A 14,288-nucleotide genomic window follows, 5' to 3' on the forward strand; every position below is an offset into this window, starting at 1 on the left:
TTGAATTCATCCAACACTCGATGCCCTTGGCCTCTAGCAAAGCACCTGAAGAAAACATTCAATATTGAAAACTCAAAAGTCTATTGAAATTCCACCACATCAAATAGTTTGTCTAATAAATAAATTGTTAAGATGTTATAATATATAATTTAATATTTTTTATAATTAAAATTATACGCTAAATAATAAATTTGCTGACACAATTATATCCATTAGATTTCCACATATCTCAAAAAGGATATTATATTATTTTTAACTTATTTTAACATTTACCAAATTAAAAAATATATATATATATTTTTGAGCAATATATAATTGTCTGCTATGGAGCTGTCTATTAATTTTTCGCGTCACTATTTTTTATTAATAATTCGTATTGTTGAATCATGTTTTGTATGAAAAAATATAGACAAACGCAGGGATTGTGACACAAAATTATATTTTAAATAAATAATTTTGAATAGGGTTATACTTGCAATGCATAAAACATATTATTAGTGTCGAAATGCAACCGGCCTCGGCCTAGTAGCAGAGCTTGATCGATCGTAAACGGTTAAGTTCGACAAACCTTTGGACCTGGTAGTAGATCTCTTAGGCCTTATTTGAATCCCTTCAATTATTAGACCATTCTTCCAATGCCCTCCTTTCACTTCTAACAAATGAATGTGCACCTCCCCATCCTCACCCTCTTCCCTATCGTTATAGAACTCCCCTAATTCAATTTCCATCCATCCATCATCCCTCGGCCGTGGAACACGCCCACCGACTCCCTCGACTTCCTCTTCTGCCTCTTGAGTTCCTTCGATGGTCAACAGTCGTTGCCGCGAACATAAACCCTGCCCGAACTGAGCCACCCTATGTCTCCGAGCGTGCAAATGAGCATACATGTCACTGAGCTGCAAGCAAATTGCAGTAGTAGACGACTGTGTTCCGATCTTCACCGATGCCTCCTGAAGCGGATGACCCAGACCGTAAGAGTGATCGGAGAGTTTGAATATCAGATAGGCGGCATATGTTGTTTTTGAAGAAAGGGTTTTACTATGGATCTTTCCTTGAACCTCCAACCAGCACACATTGATTAGTTCAGCAACCTCTAAGAACCTTGAAGAAGATCAGTAAACTAATATCAGCTTCAAAAACTTAGAACTAGATTTAGGAAGCATTTTATTATTACTATTATTTTGTAGGTATCACTATTTAGTTCAAGAAAGTCATTCAGCAATATATCAATATGATCATCACTCAGCCATGATGTGAACTGATGAAAACAAGAACAAGCATGATCCATATTGAGATTTGTGTAAAATATCAAATGGAAGAGATTTCGGAGGACGATTCTACCTGGAATCAGATTGTGAAACCCAGCGCCAGCAGTGCTCTGTGTCTCCCCGCTGAATCGACAACGCTCTGGCTGAAAGCATGTAACATTTTGCTCCGCTCGATCTATCCAGTGAGAAAGTCTGGAAAAAAAAAAATCAACAAATTAGCAATCGGGAAGCGAACGGCATTCATAATGCTTCCTACGCGAATCGCCCAATTTGCCTACAAGATTCGTAGTAAGAAGCACCGAGAAATCCGCATCGTCGGTACATTTATTTTTTAAAAAACTTTTTTGATTATTCTGTTTGATTTGGTCGGAGATTTTTCGCTAAGGACTCAAACAATGGCGAGAAAGAAAACCCTAGAAAAATGCGCGGAGGAGGAGAAAAAAGGACGCGTCTAACCATCTTGCCGCCGTCCACGAGCACCGGCTCGTCGCAGAGGCGGAAGAAGAGATCCCTCTTGGAGCAACAGTCGACGGGGCGGTCGGCGCGGGCGAGTACGGACTGCAGATCGGCGGGGAGAAAGCGGTCCCAGACGGCGTCCGAAGCCGCCGCGGATAGCAAAGTGGTGGAGACGGTGGAGGCGCGGCAGGCGTCGCGGGGCGACGTGAAGGAGAGGGCGTGTGCGATGCAGCCTTGGGGAAGCACCTCCTCCATTCCTGGGTCGCCCATGTCGAGATCGCTCGCTCGATCGCACTTCGACGCCGGCAGCCCTCGTCTCGGAGAAGGAGCAACAAAACCCACCCCCTCCTTTATAACCGGTCCACACGAATTAAACTTGAGAGCGAAACGCCGCATATAAATTCATCTTTCTAAGTACATAGTCTTCACCCGCATATTAATGTTATGCGGCACCTTAGTTACATGCAAATAACAAGATATTGCACACGAACACAATTTCAAAACTATTTGTTAATTTAATTCGATCAAACGGGGCAAATGGAGTGGTTGAACAGGAATCTGATTCAGTGCCATAAGAAATCGAGAATTTAATTGATTGTCTGCTTTTAATTCATAATAAAGTATAATAAATATGAAAGATAATAAAATAATACAATAAAATATTGAAGGTTGAAAATTTGAAGAATCAAGTTTTATTTGGAAAAACTCACTTTAGTCCTTCTAGATATACAAATCATAGTTAATTTAATTATCTATAAAATCTTATGAAAAATATTACTAAATATGGTTAGAATAATGTGAAATATGATATGATTGTAATTGTAGTGTTAAATATTATTATATGAAAAATTTTGTATTAATTTAAAATAATTATGATTAATCTTTGACCTACTATTTATATTTCTAGAAGATATTAGGGCTTTTTAAATCTTCACATTCACTCATTTTAATTCGTGGGTGCATGTGGATCGATCATGATATTTCTTATATATGATATTTAGTGGCTCGATTCAATATCGACACGATTGAATCTTCACGATGACAAAGGAAATAATAGGACTAGCTCCATGCGGGCATTTATGTAGGAAGAGTAGAGATTGGAAATAAAAATTAGACTTTCTAAGGACAAAGCGCTAAAATAATTATAAAGTCATTATCAAAAACATATTTTGAGTATTAAAAAATTAGGAATGTGCTTCTTTTGACCATTTAAAAATTATGTTGCATGTTATAAGTAATTGAGTTTGCAAGGAAGATATTCTAATACTCCAAAACAACTCTAAGATATAAAGATTCAAGTCAAGAATTTAAAAAAATTCTAAGGTCTCGAGTTTGAACGCCGTGTATACTAGCTTGTATACTTAATTTACTTGGGAGGAGGGCTAATATCAGAGGTGAAAGCTCTCTAAAGATAAGGGGAATGAATTTGGTAGCTTATGAGAGAAAAAACAAAGAGTCACGACTCATAACAATCGTGGCGGTCGACAAGATCATTGGAAAAAAGAGACTTAGAGGTCATTGTTACTTGCGGTAGTAACGAAGGATAAACTTAGGAAGAAAATGATGATTTCGTCCAATTTTAGCTAAGCTTAGTAAATGAAAGAAAGTGTCTCGATGTTTATGTAATCTACAACATCAATGAAATATTTTTCATAATTTAGAGGAAATGACAAATCAAAACTACTCGAATCTTCCACATCAAGTTCCAACAATATTCATATTTAGTAACTACATCCCAAATTACCATGAAAAATGACATTGTAATCCGTAAAGACACACACACACAAATAAAATAAAATAAAATAAAATAACACTCTCGGTCCGTTATTGAGTAGCTTAGGCAATTTGGGGCGGTCTGGAAGCCGTTACGGTGGACTCAACCGGTTTAAGCGCGACGCTCGTGACGGTCCGATACGATGGCACCACTGGCGTACAGTAGACCAAACGCCCTGCGCTATCGTACGCCAGTTTTCCTCCTCCGGCATACGCCTCCGCACCTCCTCCGACTGCGTTCGCAGTCATCCTGGGCGGCGTGGGGAAGAATCCTGGGTACATCCCCGGCGTGGCCTGGAGCAGGTACCCCGTTTGGTCGATGCCGGGTGACAACGATGGGAATCTGCCGACCGTATCCGGCCAATGCGGCGGCGATGGGACTCGGAAGTCGGAGGGATGAACCAGGGGCAGGGCGTCTTGGCTTGTGTTCCGCGGGATGAGAGGGGGGAGGTTCTTGGGGTACACGTGGCGTTCGGTCTCCGCCACCGTGACCACCGCTTGTGCGGTGGCGACTGGTTCCGCGCTTACCTTGATCCGGAGGTTTGGTTCGTCCTTGTCCGGATCTGACTTCGCCGGCGCCTCGGTGGGTTGGTCCTCCAGCACGATCGTCGGCGGCGGCGGATCTACAGCGACCTTCACGGCGGGGGGAGGAACGAAGCCGTCATCGAAGCCGAAGAGAAAGTCGGGGCTCGGCGAGGGCTGCCTGGAAGGAGGACGAACGGGAACGGTATTAGAGGCGTCCAGCAAGGCGGCCGAAGGGGGCGGAGGAGGGGGCCCGACGGGGAAGAGGAACAGGCGGAGACGGGCGGAAGTCCTGGGCGAGGTGGAAGAGGCGGCGCGGAGGATGCGATCGTACTCGATCATCATGTGCTCGAGGTCGTCGTCGTCGGTGACGGAGACGAGGGCGTCGAGGTCCTCGCCAGGGATCTGGTACTTGATGCAAACTGGGTCAGGAGCCGTGGGAGCGACGGCGGCGAGTTTGGCGAGGAGGGCGAGTAGGCGGGCGGATCGGTCGAGCGCCAGGATCTTGGTTTCTCCGCCAACGTAGGCGAGGCGGGTGTTGTCGTGAGGGCGGGGCTGGATGCGGCCGCCGTAACTAACCATTAGCTTGACGCGACTGCCAGCGCCGGGCGAAGTAGCCGGGGACGGCGGCCGAGCGTCGTCGGAGGCGGCGGAAACGACGGCGACATTGTCAACCACCAAGGAAAGGGAGGAATCGGCGCTGGCGGCATCCATCAGTATCAATTCAACTCTACCGCTTCTCGTCTACCCAGCTTCTCCGGTACGCTCTGCTGTGTGCGAATATATACGTAAGAGCGGAGGATGATTGGTGGGTTTACCTGAGTGTAAAAACCTGTGCAGCAGTCAGATCAAATTGGGGGACGGAACATCAAGCCGACGCGTGGCACGCGGGGCGGTTCGATGGCAAGGTTAGCTGTCGAGTACTAAATTTTACATTTATAATGGTTTTGATCTGAATTTAATATTGGAGTATTTTTTTTTATAACATTAAAGTTAATTTTAGATAAAATTGAATGAATTTAATAGTAATAATAATAATAATAATAATTTTTAAAAATAAAAATTATAACGAGATTTTTTTGAAAATATAAATAAATTTTTTTTTTAATCAAACTTTAGAAATGAAAGTGGGCCAGGCGCGTCCGTGTGGCATGGGCATCCCACGTGCTGCCCCACCTCAGTTAACAGGGCGCATAGCGCGTACCGTGGTGGTTGGGCGCCATATTAGTAATGAAATGGGAGTGGCAGTTGACTCGTGAAAATTAATTCATAAAAATAAATAAATAAATAAATAAATAAATAAATACATGGAAAAACTAATAGTTAGCGTGCTGTAGAAAATGATAAGCATGGATTAGGGCGTGTCTGAAGGGGCTGATTTGTTCCACTTGGGGATGGGGTTTTCTAAGAGACTCATATTATATTAATGAAGTAAGAAAAATGATTTCGTTCACCAAAAGTTTTATCGTCGGCCACATTACGAATGTAATAAAATAAATCAGGTACGGAACAGTCTCCTAGTAAAAAAAAATATTTAAATTTTAAGGAATAGACTCTTAGAAATATCATTAGACTGAAATAACTCTATCATCCAATACCAACTCGGCTATGGTATTCGGCTATATCATAGGATAGGATGCTCATGTCATATGAATAATTAGTAGTTTAGGAGAGGGAGTAGGAGATGGAGAGGATCGATCCTACCAATGCATGTGTAATTTTCTTTCTTTTTATTAAAGATTTTAATTATACTAATAAAGTTTTACTTTTAAAATTTAGAGATTGAGTTATAGTGTTGGTATAAGAAAAATGACACGCCAAGGATTTTACACCGCACACTCCGTGCATCTCTAAAAAAAATTCAATTTAAAAATTTTCTTTCTAATTTTATTGACATAATTTAAAAAAAAAATTATGCAGTGCGGACAAAGATTATTGAAGGGGAGAATCAAAAGGGGAGGATGCAGAGCTCAGAGCTTTATGAATTTGTTGGTCTCCCACTCCTTCTGGATTCACTTTGTTGACTCAGAATTATAAGTCCAGCAATCAACAGCTACTTCTCTACTGATACAGGGATTTGTTCTAGGAATGCCTTGTATACATCTCTCCACTGGAAAACACCTTCGGGACTCGTCCTGTAGTGCTGCCTCTCTAAAATGGGCTTTGCTCAATCAATTTGGATCGGATTTAATTGGAATTGGTTTGACTTTAATGGCCGACAGAAGGCTTCATTCATTGGGTTTAACACGTCGTTGAATAAATAAATAGTATTCGACTGTTGAAAGTGACAACGGTATTGGGGACTATCAACATCTACATGATCCCTCTTCTTCACATTAAATGAACATCTCGCTATCCATACTGATAAATATTAATTTCCCAAAAATAAATATTTAAAAAAAGTATGGGTTGAATACATTTTAATTCGCTGTTATTAGATCTTACTATTTTATTTATTTAACATTCCTTGCAACTTATTGTTTTTCTTTAATTTGATTTATAAAAAAACTACATAAGACAAAGAAACTCACTACATGAAATTATCAAGTAACAATTTACGTGACATAAATCGATAGTCACTATGTAGATCAAAATTAAAACGGTCAACATAAAATTCAAGTAAGACTAATCTAAGCAGGAGTGACTAAATCAGCCGATCAAAATGATTCTATCCGATCGGCAAAAATCAGTCTGAGAGGACCACTCACCCGGTCGGATATGACACCGGCATTAGTTATGCGAAGTAATAAAAAACCTACTATTTTATTTATTTAGCATTCCTTTCATTGATGCAACTTATTATTTTTCTTTAATTTGATTTATTATAAAAAAAAAAACTACATAAGACAAAGTAACTCACCAAATGAAATTATAAAGTAACAATTTTATAGATAAACAATTTGTACTAACTCGTAGCCAGTATCTGTGCAATCCTTGTGATAGCTCATTCCATCAATAAATGTGTGTTTTATTACTATATGGCTTGGCTCTGTGTTGAATGCCGAACTTAATGTCTCTTCCTGGTCATTCAGCCGAATGGTTCATAGGTTATCGACTAAGCGTTAGGTCACTTGACGGTTTTCCGCAGCCAGAGGTAAAATGATAGCACTGTCTAAACTCTATGGATTTTGATGATAACTAAATTGTATAAAGCATTAAGGGTACTTGAGGCTTATGTTCCTCAAGCCCGGGTTTACAGGTCTTATTTAGCAGCATATGCCTATGGAACGTTCAGCTTCAAGTGTAGGAAATTAAGGATATTGCACAGAAAGAAAAATTAACTCTTGCTTGAGGAAAAATTAAAGATTGATTGAAACAAGCCCTTCCATATGAAACTCAGTAACATGACAGAAGAATTATGATCACAAAAAAATGATTGAAGAGAATAGTGAGACAATGGACTACCTCCAACCTAAGGATTGCCTTATCCCACTAAATATTAGACCTACAGACCTCCCGATCATACAAACAAGTAGGAATGATACAGCATTGCTAACCTTGGTGAAAGCAGCTCGAAAGAAGGGCATGCTGATGTCGCAAAACTCAAGATACAAGCTGAAGCAGTACCTCCTGCAAGCAACAGATAAAATGGCACATTAGCAAGTACAATTATTCATCTATATCATTAAAGAGAGAAAGCAAAAAATACATTGAATTAATGCTTGTTTCAGATATCATGTAACTTCGATCATAGCTCATCATCTCTATAAACATACTTGAGAGTGATCATCACTTAACTATTTGAAGATAGCTTACAAGTCAGCAGAAGGATATCCAACTGAATTATTATATCAAACCATTTCAAAAATTAATCTGAAGATTAAAAACCAATATACTTTTTTTCCATAACATGTCAGCTTTAAAACAAGCAAAGGTATGAGTTAAAGGACACACCATCCAGTTAAGGCTCTTAATTCTTTCATTCGTTTTACTGGAAGGGAAAATTGGCTGATCCGGACATATGGCACAAGTGATGGAACTGCCGACTTTTTGAATGGAAGATTCTTCCACCAAGTAAGGTTACTGCTTTCCTTGTGTTCTGGATTGTCAAAAAGTTCTCTCTGCAGGACGTGCAACTCAAAACGATCCTCATACATCGAGATAACAGACTCGAAGTTCTCCTGAAGCCATTGGTTCAATAGAACCTGTAAACAACAATTTTGAAATTAACAACTAATACAAAAACAAAAATAATAAAATGTAGAAAACTTTCCTGCTAATAACAATGATGTCCTCATTTCATCCTTTATTTTTACAGTGAATAGATAAAATAACAGGAATTTTAACTGAACCATTAACATAATCAGCAAAAACATTGACACTCTTTTTTTTCCTTGGTACTAAGTAGCATATAAAGGGAATCTGAAACAAACACTTATGCATAACCAATAAACAATAAAACATTAAAGATGTTAAGGACAAATTCACTTTAGTCTGATACCTCATTCCGTAGCTTTTGAAGTGTTCTAGTGGACATCGAACATAAAGTTAAGCCAAAGACATTCATCTCTGTAAAAATGTCACTGTCAATTGAGATGACTTCCACATATATGCTAGCTATGGTATCAGCCAACATCACGATCATGTCTTCTAAAATATCGGCTCCATGTTGTGGCAGAAGCGTACTATCACAACAGCACCAAGGACTGGAAAAAGGAAAAAATTGGCATGGGTGATGTATTGCAATCTGATTAGAATAGAGAAATTTTTGGTAAAAAGAATGTTGCCAAAGGTTATGTTGATTGAAAAACCAATGAAAAAGTGTTATACAAAGGTAAAAAATAGAGAACGAAACAGGTAATGTATTGCAATCTGTAATAAGTGTTATCAATGACAAAGGTAATGGTCTTCAAAAGTGTTATCAGTGACAAAAGTAATGTATTGCAATCTGTAATAAGTGTTCTACAAAGGTTATGTTGATTGATAAAACGATGAAAAAGTGTACATTTTGACACGCTAGCAAGTTGGTGTATCAAATTATAGACATCAGAACATTATTTTCTGCAGGATCATTATTTCCATTAAAAACACAATTAAGAGTTCATTGAGAACCTGATAATTATAAAGCTGAAGATTTTGATTGTTTAAATAAACAAATAATGAATCAATTTATCATATATGTAACAAATGCATAATGTAAAGAACTAGAGAAAAAAATATAATCCAAGGATAAAAGCTACAAAAACTATAGTAATACCTGGGTGAACCAAATCTAAGAAAGAATATCAGGTCTGAATATAGTTCACTCTTGCCCACTCTATTTATGTTTTGTAATATTCTGTCATCTTCCTTCAATTTACCAATAATTTTGGAAGGTAGATTCTGAAACAGAAATGAAGACATCAGCAAGTATAAAAATTAGAAACCTAAATCATGGAGGCACTTGATGCCATTCTATTATACCACATTGGATTCTCCAATTTCCAGATCGTGTTCTACTCTGAGCCATTCCGTGCAAACTGGTAAAATTACTCCTGTTACAATTTTTGATGAAATTTTTAACCAGACATCACGGGTAACAAATTTACTGTTTTCTGGGATAGCATTGACCTGCCAATACAGTTTAGCATTAAATTAGATCTACACCCAGAAGAGCTAGTAAGTACACTTAATAAGCAAGAGAGTAAGAAATGTAATAAATCAGCCAGTGTTAAGCTAACAGAATTGATTCTGATATCTCATTTTTAACTCAGCTCCCAACTATCTATTGAAGCGATACTGTTTACTACCCCAGATATTAGGACTTAAGCAGGAATTAACAATATCTCTGGCATTCTCAAAAGCAATGAAGATAACAAAACCTTCTATCTTGTTTTCCAGTTTCTTCTGCAATCTTTTTTTTTGTTAAGCATTAACTCAAGATGACCTCAAACAAATATTTGTTTTCTACTCACTTCGACTTTTCTTGGACCAATGGTAAAGCTCCCGAAAGCCTACATAAAGTTCTAACCACATTTGCACACTATAATATCAGCTTACTGATAGTTTTGAAGGGAAAATTGTATTTTTATTTTATGGCTGTCTAGATAACAGTGAAAACAAATTAATTCCTTCACCAAAGTTCATGGAAAAAAATTGCTATCAACTTTATCTTGACGAGATCATTGCCTCACATAATAACGAATAAAGTTATCAAGTTAGACGACATCCATTGAGTCACAAGTGAAAATTAGCTGAAATTGTAGAAAACTAAGATGTGTAGAAAACTAAGATGCCTATCGAATTAACAAGAACCAAAAGGATATAACCACTACAGGCTCTATCATATATCTCTGATTTGTATATAAATGTGATCATTGAGCCATGGTCATATCTGTAGGACAACGTTAAAAGTATCCAAACAGCCTACCTTATTTTGCAGCTGCTGTAAAGTAACCCAAATCAAGCGCAACCTAGGACCTTCATTAATAGCAAACATATTCAAGGGACTCCTTTTGCTGTAATAAAGATCTTCATAAACTTTGGTACTGAAAGCATGATCGTCTTTGATAGTGCTCAAAGCATCCATAAGTTTCCCGCTTATTTCATGCCAGTAATTGTTTGAGATAGACTCAGTTGATCTACAACATAAAGGTGCATTCACATAAATCCATCATGACAAATTTACTTTAAAAAGTGACCATTTTTCCAAAGATATTCAAGAATATATCACAGGAAAAAGTGGACATGATAGTTCTGATGAGCAGACTAATCTTACCTACCATTGCTGGACGTAGCAGCATCATAAGATGGGCCTGCTGTGTTGCTTCCTACATTAGGAAATGTCCTGTCCTTTGGAACTACCCCAGCTAAGTATGCAAAGATCACACTGATTGTTAGAAGCATTTGGTCAACGATAGGAATCCAATTGTCTGCCACACTGTTTTTAGGAGTTATCAGCATCCCCACACCAAAACATTTAGGGGAGCTCTTCTTCATGCATCGAACTGTTTTTGAGGATGTATCAAAAAAAACATTTGCCAAAAATGGTGTAGAAAATCTGAACTGACTAATAAGATCAACTTTCCTGAGGTGCCAACTGTGGAATAGAGTATTAAATAAGTACAATCTCTCAAATCAGGATATTTAATATATATTTATTGAATTTCAAAACCAAAACTGTTTTCTCAAGTTCTGTAAAGAAATATTTATTTAAGTTATTGTCTCATTGAAGGAAAAAAAAGTACATGAATGAACAAGGAGACAGCAAATAAATAAGTCTGTTTAAAATTTTGAGGGGTCATATTCACCTTCCTAACACCCTAGCATAGATATTCCTTCTGTTGACAAAGAGAGGTTCTGTTTCACAACATATACTTTGGACCCGTAGTAGAGTGCAAGAAGGTATAGAAGCACAACATGCCATCTGATATCCAAGAATATGATCTCACAAATGCATTTGTTCATGTCATTGTCGAAGAATATGACTATTCATATGAGTTGCAACAAACCCTGCAAACAGATTAGGATATGTTAAAATGAAATTAAGGTTTTCACAAAACATCAACTCTTCATACTGATGCAGCACTTGGTTACGAATAGAAATATTATGAAATTGACATTAGAACGGTCATTTCAGTTTTTTTGGTTCATGCACTAGAGATCAGAAACAAAGTATATATATTAAAAATTATCTCCATCATATAATCTTGTTTACATTTTATTTTGAGATTGTATGACTTTGTATGATTTTTTTTATTTGCATTAATTGCTTTATGCAGTTATATAGTTACTACTTTTCGAGTTAATATCACTTGCACTCAGTTTCAAATCTTAGTTTTCTATATTTCTGCCAGTGAGAATGGGATTTTATATTTAACCAGTGAGAATTCATATGATCGATGGTAGCAGTATCATTTTGATATTTGATAAACTACATTGTCTGACTTTGTAAATAAGTAAAGGTCTAACAAACTTTGGCACGCAGAACAAACTCTCTAACTTAATTCATTATTAAGAGCAGGTGAAAATCAGACACAAGGCAATATGTAAAACCCCTTCTACTCCCGCAGTGAAATTTCCCATATCCAAGCATAAAAGTGGAGTTGAAAATTCTTCATCCAGGTCTATTGTCAAAATCAAATTCTCATCCCCCTTGAAATCTTCATAAGCTGAGCATACTCTTTCTTGAAAAATTGATAGTTCAGTGTAAATAAAGCATCGAATTCTCAAGCTTGGCCGCCACCCCCAAATCATGAGATTACAAGTAATAGCTTCAATGGTAGAAAACAATCCAAATCGGATGAGTGACCAACCCCAAAAAAGGAAAACGAAAATAATTCGGTAAGCCCGCAACCCAAACGCCGATCATGGAGTTGGAATGAGTAGCGGTACAGGGAGGAGCTCGAAGAAATCATACCAGTTGCCAGTTTCCGATCCCAAACTCGATTTCGCCGCCAGCAGCCGTAAGAGGGCAGCGAAGAGACTGCGAGAGATCAGCCGTCAGTCAGCGGATGGCTTATTAGGGCGGCGACCGGGGGCCGGGAACACGTGAGAAACATGTGCCGGAGGGTTTTATATGGGCCGGGGGCCCGCCTATCCTTCTCCGTCTCCACGCCAGTAAAACGAACGGTGCAGTAGCAGCCTTATCCGCATTATTACTATTATCCGAAAATATAAATGACTTAAATATCAGTTTATTCATTGAACGCTATACCTGGTGTTGGTTAGGATTAGACATGAATTCCTCGTGTTATTCCAGGCGACGCCAGCCGCAGGCGGTCCTCCGGTCCGCCCCGCCGTGTCCGGCCGACGCGGCACGTGTCGGCTCCCTGTCTCGCCGGCATCATTAACCAGGCATGCGTTGATCAGGGACGCAACTACGTTTCTCCGTAGCAGAACAGGGGGCCTCCTTCCGCCTCCCTATCCCCCCTCTTCCTCTCACCATCTTTCGCCTGTAGCAACTACAGCAAACGCTGAGCCATTGGCCATCAGCGATAGTAACCATAAAATCCCATAATTTATGAGAAATAAAAAGTAAATACATTTAAAAAAAATAAATAAATAAATAAAGCTTATAAAGAATTGCAGAAGAAATTAAGGCACCCATAATTGAACGCGGTGCACGAGTCAATTCCACTGTCCTTTCTTTCAATCAACCTCTTCCCATTCTTTCTCTTTCTCTTTCTCTTTCTCCGTCGCCATCGTCTTCCACATAAATAAACCCTAAACCCTAGACAAAACAAAGTATCCGCGTCCGCGTCGTAATTAAATCTGTCTCACGAATTGCTGAATTGGGTATACGCGATGGAGTCGACTCCGGACGTCTCCGGCGGAGCTCTCGGCGGCAGCCCGAGCTCCGGCGGCGGGGAGGTGGCGGCGTCGAGCCGGTACGAGTCGCAGAAGCGGCGCGACTGGAACACTTTCCTGCAGTACCTGAGGAGCCACCAGCCGCCGCTGGGGCTGGCGCGGTGCAGCGCGGCGCACGTGCTGGAGTTCCTCCGGTACCTGGACCAGTTCGGGAAGACGAAGGTGCACGTGGCGGGCTGCCCGTTCTTCGGCATCCCCTGCCCGCCCGGCCCCTGCCCCTGCCCGCTCCGCCAGGCGTGGGGCTCCCTCGACGCCCTCGTCGGCCGCCTCCGCGCCGCCTTCGAGGAGAACGGCGGCCGACGCGACGACAACCCCTTCGCCGCCTGCGCCGTCCGCATCTACCTCCGCGAGGTCCGCGCCTTCCAGTCGAAGGCCCGCGGCGTCAGCTACGACAAGAAGCGCAAGAAGCCACCGCCGCCGCCCCCGCCGCCGCCGCCGCCCGCTGGGGACATGGGAACACCTTCTTTATCGACGTAACCGATCGCCAATAATCTCCTCGGTAAACAATAAACTGCATGTGATAATTATATACGTAATAACTAGCCTTAATTAATGTTTAGACTTGCTAATTAACATTAAGTATGTTCTAGTTCATGTGAGGGAGAAGAAGGAACTTGAATTGGCAAAATGATGATCGACCAAAAGGGGAAATTACCAAAAATAAAAATAATTAGGGTTTGTATAAGACGTGCCTTGCTCACGTATAGTTTATAGTAAGGCACTCTTCTTCTTATGTTGAAGAATACTAGTTCTATCGTAATTACTTAGAGATCGATCGAAATCTTTCTTGACTACTAATTAATAACTAAATATAAGCATTAAGTTGATTTGGTCCCATGGTAATTCTCGGTCATTCGCAAGCAAATTAGAGATTTGTTAGGGGAATTAGCGAGTTCATATCCTATACTAATTGTTCCCTTAATGAGACCATTTACTCAAAGTTTTATGATATACAAGGAACTATTTTGGCAGATATAATTA

At 39.7% G+C, this 14,288-nt stretch overlaps 4 protein-coding genes across 4 annotated transcripts; 1 reads left to right on the top strand and 3 right to left on the bottom strand.

Annotated features, from left to right (window-relative positions):
- Positions 1-471: 471 nt before the first annotated feature.
- On the bottom strand, positions 472-2,072 carry LOC121993770 (F-box protein PP2-B11-like). The gene is made up of 3 exons (XM_042548086.1): positions 1,725-2,072; positions 1,342-1,460; positions 472-1,101 (listed from the first exon to the last, which is right to left on the bottom strand). The coding sequence occupies exons 1-3, from the start codon at positions 1,992-1,994 to the stop codon at positions 495-497; spliced, it is 996 nt and encodes a 331-aa protein (XP_042404020.1). The 5' UTR covers positions 1,995-2,072; the 3' UTR covers positions 472-494.
- Positions 2,073-3,391: 1,319 nt separating this feature from the next.
- LOC121995985 (caskin-1-like) lies at positions 3,392-4,800 on the bottom strand. Its single transcript, XM_042549785.1, has one exon. The coding sequence runs from the start codon at positions 4,731-4,733 to the stop codon at positions 3,561-3,563; it is 1,173 nt and encodes a 390-aa protein (XP_042405719.1). The 5' UTR covers positions 4,734-4,800; the 3' UTR covers positions 3,392-3,560.
- Positions 4,801-7,325: 2,525 nt separating this feature from the next.
- LOC121995986 lies at positions 7,326-12,909 on the bottom strand. The gene is made up of 9 exons (XM_042549786.1): positions 12,358-12,909; positions 11,249-11,450; positions 10,717-11,037; positions 10,369-10,579; positions 9,423-9,569; positions 9,217-9,341; positions 8,461-8,665; positions 7,914-8,164; positions 7,326-7,589 (listed from the first exon to the last, which is right to left on the bottom strand). The coding sequence occupies exons 2-9, from the start codon at positions 11,362-11,364 to the stop codon at positions 7,421-7,423; spliced, it is 1,545 nt and encodes a 514-aa protein (XP_042405720.1). The 5' UTR covers positions 11,365-11,450; positions 12,358-12,909; the 3' UTR covers positions 7,326-7,420.
- A 159-nt stretch (positions 12,910-13,068) lies between these two features.
- LOC121995988 (protein G1-like3) lies at positions 13,069-13,906 on the top strand. Its single transcript, XM_042549787.1, has one exon. It carries the CDS (start codon positions 13,245-13,247, stop codon positions 13,782-13,784), a length of 540 nt encoding a protein of 179 aa, XP_042405721.1. The 5' UTR covers positions 13,069-13,244; the 3' UTR covers positions 13,785-13,906.
- Positions 13,907-14,288: the final 382 nt, after the last annotated feature.

Source organism: Zingiber officinale, chromosome 6A (genome assembly GCF_018446385.1).
Source record: "Zingiber officinale cultivar Zhangliang chromosome 6A, Zo_v1.1, whole genome shotgun sequence".
Lineage (NCBI taxonomy): Eukaryota > Viridiplantae > Streptophyta > Magnoliopsida > Zingiberales > Zingiberaceae > Zingiber > Zingiber officinale.

Excerpts from the sequence above, each read along its gene's own strand:
- LOC121995986 (XM_042549786.1), bottom strand. The coding sequence starts at position 11,364 with ATGGCATGTTGTGCTTCTATACCTTCTTGCACTCTACTACGGGTCCAA. Across the intron at positions 8,165-8,460 it reads TTCAAAAGCTACGGAATGAG|GTTCTATTGAACCAATGGCT; the intron begins GTATCAGACTAA and ends TGTTGTTTACAG. Across the intron at positions 7,590-7,913 it reads TTAAGAGCCTTAACTGGATG|GAGGTACTGCTTCAGCTTGT; the intron begins GTGTGTCCTTTA and ends TGTTGCTTGCAG.
- LOC121995985 (XM_042549785.1), bottom strand. The coding sequence starts at position 4,733 with ATGGATGCCGCCAGCGCCGATTCCTCCCTTTCCTTGGTGGTTGACAAT.
- LOC121995988 (XM_042549787.1), top strand. The coding sequence starts at position 13,245 with ATGGAGTCGACTCCGGACGTCTCCGGCGGAGCTCTCGGCGGCAGCCCG.
- LOC121993770 (XM_042548086.1), bottom strand. The coding sequence starts at position 1,994 with ATGGGCGACCCAGGAATGGAGGAGGTGCTTCCCCAAGGCTGCATCGCA. Across the intron at positions 1,461-1,724 it reads TCGTGGACGGCGGCAAGATG|ACTTTCTCACTGGATAGATC; the intron begins GTTAGACGCGTC and ends TTTTTTTTCCAG. Across the intron at positions 1,102-1,341 it reads GTTTCACAATCTGATTCCAG|GTTCTTAGAGGTTGCTGAAC; the intron begins GTAGAATCGTCC and ends ATCTTCTTCAAG.